This window comes from Rhinolophus sinicus, chromosome 7 (genome assembly GCF_057876585.1).
Source record: "Rhinolophus sinicus isolate RSI-liver-muscle chromosome 7, RSI-T2T, whole genome shotgun sequence".
NCBI classification, from domain to species: domain Eukaryota; kingdom Metazoa; phylum Chordata; class Mammalia; order Chiroptera; family Rhinolophidae; genus Rhinolophus; species Rhinolophus sinicus.
Genome location: NC_142507.1, coordinates 16,992,634 through 17,007,318, shown reverse-complemented (window position 1 = coordinate 17,007,318; position 14,685 = coordinate 16,992,634). Strand labels below are relative to the sequence as shown.

Sequence of the window (14,685 nt, the reverse complement as noted above, 5' to 3'; positions counted from 1 at the left end):
GGAGTCGAACCGGCCACCTTGTGGTTGAGACCCCGCGCTCCAACCAACTGAGCCATCTGGCCACCCGGGAGCTCAGCGGCAGATCACTGACTTCGGTCTAGTTGCGGAGGGCGCAGCTCTCTGGCCCATGTGTGAATCGAACCGGCAGCCCTACGGCCCAGAGCTCACGCGCTAACCAACTGAGCCACCTGTCCGTCCCTACAAAGCCCTTCTTCAAAGAACCTTGGTGACAGGGACCTTGCCACCCCTGTGATCTGACACACTCCCTTCTCCCCTCACAATCTCCTCACCGACCATACTGGCCTTCTCACTAATCCTCACACATGCTAAGCACATCTCCCCTTGGGGACTGGGAATGTGCTATTGCTATCTTCTCCCAAGTAGGTGGCTGCACAGCTCACTCCCTTGCATCTCCAAACGTCACTGTCCCAGAGGCCTATCTATCAGAGCAACACCCTGCCCACCATCATTCTCTGCACTCTTTTCCTATTTTATATTCCTTTCCAGTTACCACTGCCTATTCTAATATATTCTAATCACATATCTAGACACACACACACACACACACACACACACACACACACACACACAAATGTAAGTACCATGAGAACTGGGCTTTGTTTTTATTGACTATTTTGGCCCCAGTGCCTACAACAGGGCCTGGTACACAGTAGGTACTCAAATATGTTATTAACTAAATGAATACAAAATAATTGTTTAATTCGACATCTAATAAGCCATTTTTGCACTGCCTTACTTTGTAGTTCACACTCATATTTTATGGTTATGGAATATGGAATATGTGGGAAAAGATGACATCCAGTGGGGAGAAACTGATATAGCAATTTTATCTAAAACGGATATAAATAATCTGATTCAATTTAAGAACCTGGCATCTCCAAATGAGGGCCTATTTTGGACTAAACCCTATCCCAAACCCGTGACTCTATCAAATCAACTAAATACAATTCTCTAAGAGAAAGGCATCATATAATTTTTAATTCTTAGTAAAAACAAAATCTTCCCACTCTCATCAATATTTGCTTATCAATATAATGGAGGAAAGATAATACAAGTGGAAAATTAGGCAACCTAATAATTCAACCTCGGATAAATTTATAATTACCATAAAAAAATCTCCATTTCCATATGATGAAACTAAAGTCTGACTATCAAAACATGTTCGATGCTTTCATTACCTTTTCCAAAAATGGAAGATTTCCCCTTCCCTCTTCCCTATCAGTTAACAGCATCATATAAATCTGGGTAAAAAATAAATGGAATTCCCAACCCTGACAATTTGCTCAAACAGGGTTTACAATGAATCTGTAGTAACATTTATGCCTGCATTTCACACTCAATAAAATACTGTAGTTACAAATATCCTTTGGCTGGTACTGACGTAAACTGTCAGTGTTACATGACTGAGAGTGATGAACCCTCAAGAGAAGCTATTGCATGGATTCCACTGTTTCTGTGAAGAAATAGCCAAGAGAGCCCAGCCCCCAGCCTTAGAAAATTCCCTTTTAGGGTCAGGACCCCTGGAGCATAAAGCTGTGCAGAGAACATGGGGCAATGCAGAGGGGGGCACGGCCCCCAAGGATGAAGTGGAGCTTCTGGAGAGTGAGCAGCGTTATGTGGCTCCCAGTAACGCTGTGAGTGGCAGTCTGGGACAGCGCTCGCATGTGTTCACCACTTGCAATAAATGACGCCCATAACCCCCCCTCCTGTGTCTCCACCTCTGTAAGAATGGCTGGGGTGGACTTCCCAGAAGCAAACCAACCAGTCAGTGTGTGAATGAGAAAGGTTCTGATTTGCACAGACACTCGCATGGGCTGGGGAAGGTGTCCCACTGCATGAAGGAAAAACGTCCAGACTCGCTGCCATACTCTGGTCCCTGACTTTCTCTGATTGCATCACACATGCTTTTAGTTTATTCCAGGTGTGTCAGCTTCTCAGGGCCTTCATTCCAACCTCAGGACATCTGCACAGACTGTGCTCAGAGCGCTCTTGGCTGAGGGTTCACAGAGCCGCACTGATGGAATCACTAACCTCCTAGGAGACCTCCGTCCCTTATTCACTGATCCCCTCTTCCCCCAACTCGCCTGCTGTTTCCTTCAGAGCCTATCACTAGCTTAGTTTTTGTGTGCTGCAGGACTCCCTGGTGAGATGTGACTGCTGTGAAAGCAGGAACCCTGTCTGTCTTACTCTCACCTTTATCCACTTGCCTAGAAAAGTGCCTGGCTAGTAGCAGGCATGCAAATATTTGGATATTTGGAGAGTAAGTTTAGATATTGATAATAGTAGCAGATTGCATTTATTATTTACAGATATTATTTTCTTTTCATCCTTCTGCAATGAAGTATATATACCCTGTGACACATGAGAATCACTATCCTCATTTCTGGACCAAGAAACCGAAGGTTACAGAGTTTTTAAATACAGGTTTTCTTCTCCTTGTTAGTTCTGTGCTCCAAAGAGCGTGAAGATGATGAGTTCATGGGTCCACTGAGTCCACATCAATCACAGAGGAAACCACACAATCGCTCTGGTGTCTTTAGGGATGACAACAGCTGTGTCTTCTTACCCCAGCGTGACCAAAGTGTTTGGTCTCCCATAGATTTCCCATAGTTTTCGCTCTCCATTCAAGTTTCGGGTCTCCCATATATTTTTGCCCTAGGAATGCTGTGTGGCTCTGATTCTTACTACTTTGGGTCTTATAGAGCCTCTAATGTCTATTCTAGTCATTAAAAAAATAATAGAAATTCATTCAACAAACATTTACTGACTTCCTCCTATAGGTCAGGCACACGCAATGCAGCAGTGAGCAAATAGATAAAACTTGATTCCAGTGAGAAGTTCAGAAAATAAACACTAAAGATTTAAACTATCAAATACAATTGCACGGTGGTAATTACCATGGAGAAAACACAGCAAAGAAATGGAATGGAGCGTAAGAGGGTTGCCAACTGAAATAAAATGGGTAGGGAGGCACACTGAGGGGGCAACAGGCGGGAAAGAAGCAAACAGCCGCAAGCCAGCTGGGATCTGGGGGAGAATGTTCAGCCTGGCGGGGAACGGCCTGTGCAAAGGCCCCAAGTCCGTGCATGCTTGGCAGGGAAGCGGGTGTAGCTGGAGTCGAGTCGGCAAAGGAAGGAGTGCCAGTTCACGAGTCTGGGAAGGAAACCAGTGGAAGAGGAAGCAGAGAGGACAGATTGTGTAAACCACTGCAGAGGACTTTGTTTTTACTCTGAGGAAGACAGGCAGATGTTGGAGGCATCTCAGCAACATGATACAACTTAGGTTTCAAGCGTCAGTGTGGCTACTACTGTCTTGAGGAAGATTATAGAGACAAAGGTGGAAGCAGGGAGGAGGCAACTGGAATAATCCATGCAAAAGATGGTGGTGGCTGGAACCTGAGGGGAGTGGGTGAAGGTGGCAGGAAGTAGTTGGATTCCAGATATATCCTGGGGAAGGTGACAGGATTTGATGATAATCAGGTAGACATCGGGCAGACAGCTGGATATACCAGCCTAGAGTTCAGGGAAGAGACCCAAGCTGCAGGGGAATGTGGGGATCTTTGACTTACTGAGCTATTTAAAGCCATGAGATTAGACAAGATCATTAAGGAGTGTCTGAAGACTGAGCCCTGGTGCACTCAGATGATTGACAGTCAGGGAGACATGGGGCTTCCATCCAAAGATTGAGAGAAAAAGCAAAGAGTACAGAGGAGGGGACAAGCCAAGAGAATGTGCTATCGGGTGGGCCAAGTGGAGGAAGTGATCTGGAGTAGAAGTGGTTAGTTCTCGCAAAAGCTGCTGCTACTCTCCTCCCTGCTGTTTGTTTTCTCCTCAATGCTTATCATTACCTGCTAGAGTACGTCAAGAATACACTGGATGACTGGGGAGGTCAGGCAGCAGGGAGAGCTTGAGGACTGAGATAAACCCCAGTCATCTGTACACAAGAGGCAACCGAGAATTTCCGATATTGAGGAAAGGCAGAATTAATCATACATTTAGTCATGGGTAGGTAAGTACTAGAGTAAACCACTGAAAGAAAGTTGGGAATGGAATTAATGGGTAGAGAGTAGTAAGGTAGAAGACTACTGCTTTTCTTTAAGTCATAACTTTTAAAACTCTTCCTCCATATAACTTTGATAAAAAATTAAAAACACCCAGTCAGAAAAAAAAAAAAATGCATGAGCTAGATTCCTAGTTCCTAGCGTAAGGGCTACAGAATTACAGGCTGGGTCCAGCAACTCCATACCCTCGCCAGGTATTATTTACATACTGAGTAGGTTAGCTCCTGGATATTACGCGTCCTGTGTCTTTTCAATGCAGACACTTTGCACCACTAGAGATGACAGGCATTCCTGAAATTGTAATACTGTTTAATCGCGTAAGATTTTCTCATTCAGTTGATCCTGAAAGTGTAACCATTACTCTGCTCCTTCATATCATTTTTTAACTTTAAAAATAACTCCTCCGGTGAACACACAATGTGATATACATAGATGATGTAATACAGAATTGTATATCCAAAATCTATGTAACTTGACTAACAATTGTCACCCCAATAAAGTTTAATTAAAAAGAAATATATCCTCAATCGAAGTTTAGGAACGTTTATGAGAGTTAAAGTTGTACTGGATTATTAAATTTATTAGAATGCCTTTGTAATAAACTCTTGGGAGGCAGAAATGGTCCTTTCTATATGGAGATAACTTTGTTTGCATAGCTTTCTTTCCAACAATTTGGAGTTCCTTCAGAAAAGACAATGCATTCTAGGAATCTTTGGATCTCTGTACCTACCCTGTTTCCCCAAAAATAAGACTTAGCCGGACTATCAGCTCTAATGCGTCTTTTGGAGCAAAAATTAACATAATACCTGGTTATATTATTATATTATATTATATTATATTATATTATATTATATTATATTATACCCGGTCTTACATTAAAATATTATAGTAAAATAAGACCGGGTCTTATATTAATTTTTGCTCCGAAAGACGTGTTAGAGCTCACTGTCCGGCTAGGCCTTTTTTTCGGGGAAACACAGTAACACAGTTGCCAACATAGGTGACAATAAATACCATTTAACATTTCCCGAGAACTTTGCCTGTACTCGACGCTACTTTAAGCACTTTCCTGTATTTTCACTTAATTACTATTGTGGAAACAATACTCTTATGGTTTCTGAAGTTGGCAATACTATTCCTATGTGACAGAAGAGGAAACTGAGGCACAGAGGTTCAGTCATTCTTAAGGACACAGAGCGAACGGCAAAATAAGGATTAGAAGCCAGGCAATCTCTCTCCAGAGACTTAGCTCTAAATGTTTATATAGAATATTAATAAATGTTTGTTGACAAAGTCATTGAAATAATAGACCCATTAGCTTTAACTAGTGATATAAAATAAAAATCATCATTTTGGTTATGGATGGTATGATGAGTTTTTCAGACGTATATTTAAAAGGCTGGTTATTTGATAATCTCACCTTTTTCTTTTTGTTCTGGGTCATCTGTTTTCCGATTTGTTTCTGAAAAGTAAAGATACGACAAAGTAAGTACTGTGAAAGTCACCATTCAGTATCTCAAAATATAGGACTATATTTAAATGAATTCAAATCAATGTAAGTTAAGAAAAATATTTCTGGGCAAACAATTCAATATTCCGAAGTCCTGAATTCTTTACACATGACATTTGTCACAAAATGTTAAGATTAGACTCATTTGAATTACTTTTAAAAGTCACCGAGCAGTACCTAGGCCTCAGGTGCCAGGCTATGCGTTCCGCATCTATATGAGAGCTGGTGTGCGTCATGTTCACCTCCTCTAAGCACCTCTGTGAGTACGAAGGCAAACTGGGGTAGGGAGAAGCCCATATCAAGGCTTGCTCAATATTTTTTATTGTCTCCTAAAAACATAAGGCTGCTTTATAACAGGCATCGTGAGCTTTAAAGGAATGCATGTTATACTCTGGGGACACTAGTCTTGTTCCTCTAAGGACTTCACACATACACAGGTGAGCCCCTGGGGTGCCTGCCCTGAGCCCAGGTGTGCCGTAGTTCACCTGCTGAGGAGTTGAGAGGGGCCTGAAAGCCTACCTCTGTCAACCTTTCACTAGGTGAATCACAGTTAGTGTCTCTCCCACAGATGGGGTTACTAAGCACAGTGAAACCCACCGAGAACCTGGACCTGCCAAAGAACATCCAACCCACATGAAAGACAACAGCACATAACCTGACCGTGTGTTTCTAAGCAAACTTCTGCATCTATAACCTCACACTGGCCTACGGTTTAGTACAGATTAGCGTCTAGTAAATTTTCAAGGTAGACCAGTTGATTAGTTCCAGGAGGTACCTATGTAGTCTTTGGGTATTTCTAGGAACATGTGTGAACACATATGTGTTGGAGTGGGAATGGGGCAGTTTGGGAGACTGACAAAAATCAGACTCTGTCCTTTCCCCATAGTAGACATGAGAAGGTGTGGGTACAGACCAGGGTGGGGGTGGGGATACAATCACGGATCACCCAATTTTTTGGTCCTATTTCCTACCTTCATTCATATAAAACATTTCATTTTTCGGGGGGGGGGGCACAAAAGCAAATCTGAGGCAGGCTTGTGATGCAAGAGAGAAATATTTGTGGGTCAAGAATTTTTCTCCTATGAAACCGTAGGTGATAGGAAGGGAACTAGCGTCGAAAGCTAGTGTGCCAGGCTTAGTGCTAAGTGTATTACATATGCCTCTTGTCCCTGACACCCTGAGGTAAGGTCTTATCTTCTACTCTGTGCAAAGGAGGAAGCTGAGACTGAGAGAGTAGAGCACATAAAGTTCTCAAGGTCAGTGGTTTACATCATTTCAAAGCATATGATCTTCCCACGGTGCCATTTTTTACCTTCCTTGAAAGAGAAACAAAAACCAGAGAATTGCAAAAGACCAGACTTGTGCAAAGAGTGAGTTTTAGAAATTTGACTGCCATACACTTTCTGGCCAGTGCTGCAGGAGGTATCCAGCATAAAAACAAAACAAAACAAAACAAACTTATTGATCTTATTAACTATACCCTCCTTGTCATAAAGTTAGGCAGTGCATCACCTAATAGGCATCAGAGATACAGGATTGAAGAAAAGCATCAAAAATCTCAGCGAGCTCTTTCTGGTGGTATCAGCAACGCCTTCACATTCCCCAGTGATCTGTTATCTGGTACCCACGCGTTCACTCGAGAATACCATGAATGGCCTTGGGCAGGCAGGGGGTTCAGCATCTCAGACCCTCAGTTTTCTTGTCTGCAAGCAGGGATAACCCCCATCTCTTGGGAAAACTCAACTCCCTAACACACATGAAGCATTTAGCAGTGAAAGTGAGTCTGTTTACCCTTAGTTTCAAGTCTTATTTTAATTGTTTCTTCTGGGGATGTAGGAGAAAACAATACTTTCTAGAAGCTCAGAAGCTCAATTCCCCAGGCTAATGTTAATATCTTCACAGAAGGGCACAGGGGAGATAGGGTGGCCTCACCAGGGAATTACTCAAACTCCTAGGACTGAACAAAAACCTACAAAGGATGGATGCAGGGGCTATTTCATTGTAATCCTGCCCCTGCAGATGTAGAATAATTGTAAATGTTAAACAAAATAAATATTACCTACGAGAAATAGGTTGGGAAAGGGGTTGAAGGTAGTCCTTTGTGATTTTAGTCATCAAAAATGCTATAATATTCTAAAACACCAGTAAGTGTAAAACGAACTGATTTTATTATGTAACAAAATAAAAAAATAATATACTTCAGAATAACGACAATATAGAGAAGAATTCTTCTGCGTTTTATTGCACTCAGATAACATTAAACAGAAGACATTTACATTATTTTTAGAAAATCCACTGATGTTGCTCAGCATGGCATGTATTTGTAAAGGCAAGGCTCATAAATTCAGGTATTTGGAGTTAAAAAGTATTTGAAGTTAACCACAGCATAATGAATCCTGTATTTCTAGAGTTCTAGAGATGATTATATACTAAAATCCAGTAGAATCTATTTTACTCATTTCTCTGTTCCATGTCACTCCTAAGTGCCCCTAAAAAAATATGGCTTTATAAAAAGTAGTGTTGTATAATTCACAATGTGAATTAAGAGCTTTATTAGAATCTGAGAAGCAACTCTCTATTACCCATATCACAGCTTTAGAAAATTATTGCTTTTCTTACTTATTATTAGGGATGTCACTACACATTGGGTCGGCCTGCATAACTTACTACATTATAACTATGATCTATAATGACAAAAATATAAACTCTCTTTGATTTTAACCCTAAGAGCAAGAAAAACATCACTTTATCTGAAAACAATGTTAACATAATCAAGAGCTACTCCTGACACATAAATGAAACTACTTCTTACGGCTTTTTCATATAGTTCATGGTCCTTCCAAAAGGATGCTGTAGCTACCTCCTTTGGTAACAAGTGAGTATTTTCACCATGGCCACTATTTCTGAGCCACAAATAACCACATTAAGAACAGAAGAAACTCTTCAGTGTAGAAAGGACAAGGCTCATACGCTGTGAACTAGCAGCAGGCATTTGGCTCCGTGAGAGCTTTTCACATCCTAAATCAGCCCAGCTCAACGCGATACCGACTTTATTAGTAAGAGCGCCGCGCTGTCTCCGTAGTGGTGACGACATTACTTAATCAGCTAAACGCAGAACAATCTGTAAGGTATGCACCAGTAATTTATATAGATTTTCTAAAATTTAAACAAATACTGAATGGACGACAGCTATTACATGATTAATCTGAGGTGCCGAAAAGCATTTTTGCATGATATAGCAGGCCATTCCTTTTCTCTAGGCCCTAACAAGGAATTTTAGTTTTTCCCTCTCTTTCTGAAAAATAAATTAACCATGATAATTTAAAACGTTCACTGAAATATTATTTTTTTTTCTATTTAACGAGCTAAAAGCTACAGGAACCTCAAAGTTTGAGTTTTACCCTGACTACTCGAAGCTAATGGAAACATTTTTAAAAGGTTATCAGTGCAGATATATACAACTCAAATCTTCACAGCTAACGATGACCTCTATTAGTGTTAAGAGTGCTAAAGCAAAGTACTCCTAACGGCTTTAAATCCCGTTTAACGCAGTTTGCACAAGTCAGTCCAAGAGTTAGTGTTAATTCCTACTAATATATATTAAAACCCTGCCAAGACAATTGCGGCTACATCATCAATATAAGTATTAAATGTTGTCAGGGAAACACACATCAATGCAAGGAGGATGAACAGCTGTGTCACACACAAAAGAAATGCAATGGATTCACTAATGCTATCAAGAAAGGACATGCAGGAATGTAACATTACATGTAATTTTTGTTTCTAAAAAACAAAAAAACAAAAAACAAAAAAAACGAAACACTAAAATGCCAGTGGACTATGATTCATTCAAAACATCTTTAGTGTTCATTCCCAAAGATCTTGGTCTGCTCAGTAATGACTTCACAAGATCTATCACAGCCATCTTTTGGAGCGTATGGTTAGACTGGTCCTCTTGTGGTAGTGGGGGCAGTCTTTCTGAAGCTTTAAGTATCTGCAAAAATAAGGGGAAATCTAAATTAAAGGACCAACCACACAGAGACTGTGAAATTGCTTCATTTTCATTTGACTTCAAAAACCCACCAACGGAAGTAAATTATGTTTTGGCTTCTGTGTTGTTGCTCTGAAGGGCAACTTGATAACAGAATGATTAACTACCTAACTACCTACAGAAATTCCCGGGCTAACTTGCGAAGCTGTTGATGAAAATTTGAGGTTCTTTAGAGTATCTGAGAATTACAACTGAATTTAAGAATTTTGATCTTTTGAGAAATCCAAGCATTAATTTCTTTCTCCCATCAATATTTTCACTGTATTAAAAAGAAACATAGTAGAGAAAAAAAATCTAGTATGATATTTGAAAAACAAATTTAGGAAGGACTTTCAAGGAGCAACTGCATACTGTAAGTTGCAATTAAAATATATTACTTTAATAATTTTATGCCAATTTTAATGTAATTGACAATATAAATGGTCAGTAAAAAAAAAAAAAAAAAAAAAAGACAGGATTTTAATAGAAGTAAAATTCAATTCTGCCCCAATTTTTGCAAATACTTTCTCATTCCAAACATTAGTATTGGATTTATTTTACTCTCATAGCATTGGATCTATGTCACAATTAGAGAAAATGAATTGGTACACATACAGGCCCAGCCAATTTTTTATATACTAAAGATGGGTTTCCAATTTTATATATTCTAAAGCTGGATTTCCTTCCTTCCTTCCTTCCTTCCTTCCTTCCTTCCTTCCTTCCTTCCTTCCTTCCTTCCTTCCTTCCTTCCTTCTTTCCTTCCTTCCTTCCTTCCTTCCTTCCTTCCTTCCTTCCTTCCTTCCTCTATCCTCCCTTCCTTCCTCCCTTCCTTCATCTATCCATCTATCCATCCATCAATTCATTTGTCTATCTACATATGTGCATGTGTACGTCTGTGTGTAACCCGGAATTCTATGTATATTTTTATACATCCAATGAAATGAGTGTTTATGCCCACCAAAAGACATGTACAACACTATTTATAGCAGCTTTCTTCAAAATACCAAAAAATGGAAACAGTCACTATAGCCATCAATGTAGAATGGATTTTTGAAATGTAGTATATTTATAGTAAATAGCAATGAATAAGTCCAAATTATTTTACGTAACAGAGTAGATCAAACTCAAAGACAGGATGTCGAACAACAGAAACTAGACACAGAAAAGTATATATGTATCTGTGTGTGAATTTACTAATGGTTCTATTTAATTAAATTCAAAAGTAGACAAACCCATCTATGGTGACACAGGTCAGAACAGTAGTTACCTGTGGCGGGGGTATTCCTGAGAGGGAGAAGAGAGAGAGCTATCTGGGGTGCTGGAAGCTTCCTGAGTAGTGGATACAAGAATGTTTACACATGTACAAGTTCACCAAACTGTGCGCTCAACATGTACACACTTCTCTTGTGTAAATTACACATCAATAGAAAAAGCTTCAAAAAATGACTTTGACTTTAGGTTCCCCTAGAATTTATCCATTACTTGCCTGTGAGAGGAATAGGCATTTCTGTAACCTGTGTAATCAGAAACATCTTCAGACCATGGTGCCTTGTTCCAAGTGTAACGATGAGTACTGATAAAGAGGCAAACGAACTGAAGCTCAGGTGCAATTCTGCACGACTCATATACATGCTCCTACATATCTGAGGACGACCCCACTCAGGAGTGGTTCCCAAGCTGCAAACCCAACATCGGTCACCTCCCTCCCTCTCTTTCTACCTGCCTTCTACATCCCCAATAAGGTTCCATCGCTCACTCATCCAAGTCAGAAACACAGGAAACACCCTCGACTGCACCCCTTCACAGCCCCCTCTCCCCAAACTTATGCCCATCTCCAATCTCCATGGACTCGATCCCCCGTCCATTCCTGCTACCACGGTTCAGGCTTCCGCCATTTCTGGCTTCGATAAATCCATGTCCCCTTGCTAGTCGCCACCTCCTTGCAGGACTGCTTTTCTCAAAAGTGGGTTTCACCATGTGACTCCTCTGAGTGGAATATTTCAGTGGCTTCCTATCACTTTTAGGCCCAGATTCAAAATTTTAAACATCGTATATGGGACAGATCAAGAGTGACACCTCCTACTTTCCCATCTTGTCTTCTCACACCTGTACGTGGCACGCTGCCTTGGTCTTTGTTCTGTGAGCACTTCCTCCTCTGCTCCCCGCCTGCCAGCTCCTGTCACTTCTACCAATACCTCCACACTCGGCTCTAGCACGACATGTGGGAGGCCTTACCTCACCCCCCGGCCCCCAGAAGCTGGGTTAGTTATCCCTCCTTCTGTGTGCCGCCCTGCACACCACTGAGAAGCTAGGACATCGTACTGGCTGTTTACTCCGCTTGGCCCACAGGCCTGTGAACCTCCACAAGGCAGGGACTGTACTGTGAATCATTTATCTTCACTGCCCCACTGCAGAGCCTGCACCATAGTAGGTGCTCAATATGTATTTCTTGAATAAATGATCAAATCAATAACAATAATATGCATATTAGGCACCTATTATATACACTAAGACCCCTAGTGCCGCCATCCTAAAACTGGCTATGGGCCTTATTGCATAGTGTTAGAAAAGGCCGGGGACAGGGGAGCATGAGCGAACATTCTGGACAGATGCAACGGAGGGCAGCTATCACCTTTGCTAGAACATCAACAGTGGGATGAGTGACAAGTGTTATCTCCATTTTGGATAACATGATTATAATCACAAAATATAAAAACAATTTTTTTGTGTGTGGCATGGTATGACAGAAAAATTCTTGATGGAACCAGTTAGTCAAATGATCTTAAAGTGTTATTTGGCAGGAAATTTTACTCTGATGAATTTCCTAAGTGATTCCTTCATAAATCATTCAATTTGTGTCACATATATTTATGCTGTCATATTGCTAGACATATGCTGTATGATTTCAAGTGAAAATAAGAGTTTTAGGAGAAAGGGAAAAAATCCACCAAAGAAACAGGGACTCCAAAATCAATTTAAAAAATCTAGTATTCAAAATGCTTGACTTCTAATATCAGAACGACCAATTCTTAGGACCGACCTTTTACATCCTTGCCAAGAGTATACCATCAAAGCACTTACAAATTCACAAATATCAACAAAAGATGGCAAAATTTAAACTATTGGACAACTTACTTTTTTGTAATGAATCAACTCATCTTCAACATTCCTTAGTCCTAACTGATACACTAATGTATATTAAGAGATAAATGCCAAAGAATACATCTTCAGTTTTATCAGACCAAACCAGCTCTCAAAACTTAATCAGTTCCTAGGCCTTCATTGATTTAAAATCCTCTAGAGCTCAGCAGCTGAGAGTGTGAACTCTGGAGCTAGAAAATAAGTACCTATCTCAGTTCTGGCACTTGTCAGCTCTGTGATCTCAGGCAGGTTACTCTGCTGTGCTAATGCATCAATTTTCTCATCTGTAAAATGGGGATAACAGCATGCCTATCTCTTGGGCTACTGAAAATGTTAAATGAATTAATTCATGCAATGTGCTTAGAAGAGCATCTAGATAATGTTAGCATCCACCATCCCCAAATACGTGGCTGGGTACGATGGTAAATAGATAGTTCCTGCCCCATGGAATTATCACACCAATAAATATATATTTTTATTGACTTTAATAAGCAATATTAAGACTGTATAACCTAGTCTTAGAATAATCAGGGAAGGCAAAGTCATCATCAATTAAATTCTGAGGGCCAGGAAAAGGTGAACTAATATTCAGCACTTTGCAGAGGTCCTCAATTTGAGTTTTCCATTGAATAAAAGAATTTTAAAGATTGAAAGGCAGTAAGGAGACAGGCCCTACAATTAGTGCACCCACAGTTTCTGCAATCACATCCATTACAAAAGCAGCCTACTGTACAAAGAGATTGTGAATACAGATTTATGACTATTAGTATAAAATTGAATAATAAAATTATAATATAAAGTAAGACTGAGTGCAATCATTAAAAATAACGATTGCTAACTCTTGCTCTTACACTGTCTTTTGGCAAGGTCAAACTCTAACTGTGCAGTGGGTCAAGCAGAATTTTATGACACCAAATTACAGGTTACAACTTCTTGAGCAGGTTTTTCAGAATTTAGCTTCTCTGATCCACCCCACAGATAAAGCTAATTCATTACTAAACAATAGCGACAGTCACCATTTACTAGGAACTTAATTATGTGCCCGGAAGTCTTCATAGTAATCAAATTTTCACTTTTATATGCTTCGGTTGTTAAAGAGCTCATCTAAAAAAGCACCTTATTCCAGCACTCTAACTACTTGGTATTTTAGAGATATGTTCCAAGGAAATTCTTGGGCTTAGTTTATAAAACATAGAATTTTTGGTCCGAAAATAATATTACCTTTCATATCTTCACTAAAGTTAAGCCAATATTAGAAAACATGAACTGTAACTGAAAAAAGTCAATGTTGTAGAACTCACTATTTTTAGGAATACTTGTAAAACAATTTTCTTTAAAGGAATGGACAATAATCAAAATGCAAAATTCAGTAACCTGCTGTGCCTCCTCTCAAGCTAGAACAAGGCATTCTGTGACATGTCACTCAACAATACAGAGGAAACTATAGAAGTAGGACAGAAATAGCACTTTACTTGCTCTGTGCATCCTTCCTGAACGCCAAATATAAATATATACACATATACCGTATTTTGCCATGTATAATGCACTCCCATGTATAATGCACACCCATGATTTTGGCCCAAACTTTCAGGGAAAAAAACCTTTTGTTTTAATTATTTTAATTCAAATTTTTATTTGTTTACATTTAGGTACTTGTTTTTTGTATTATAAAGAAATTTTAGCATTTATTTTTTTAACATATTATGGTACAAGAAATTTTATGTAACAATTACAAAACACAAGAAGGTATAAGAAATTTTATGTACCAGTTACAAATTTATATTTATGCATCACAGAAAGCCAAGAATTCTTCATCGTTGCAAGTTTGTTGTAAGTTCAACAAAACTAATCATCATATTCCAGGGTATTAATTTGCATAGATATCATTATTGATTTCTAGAGTTACACTTTTAACTCATAAGC

General features: G+C 39.7%; 1 protein-coding gene across 4 annotated transcripts in view; it reads right to left on the bottom strand.

Annotated features, from left to right (window-relative positions):
* The window catches only part of ASPH (aspartate beta-hydroxylase), a 196,583-nt gene that overhangs the window by 96,695 nt on the left and 85,203 nt on the right, over window positions 1-14,685 (bottom strand). For all 4 annotated transcript variants that reach the window (XM_074318815.2, XM_019752429.3, XM_088799408.1 and 1 more), the window contains one exon: window positions 5,502-5,543. In XM_074318815.2, coding sequence (XP_074174916.2) covers window positions 5,502-5,543 — 42 coding nt within the window. The remainder of the gene's footprint in view (window positions 1-5,501; window positions 5,544-14,685) is intronic.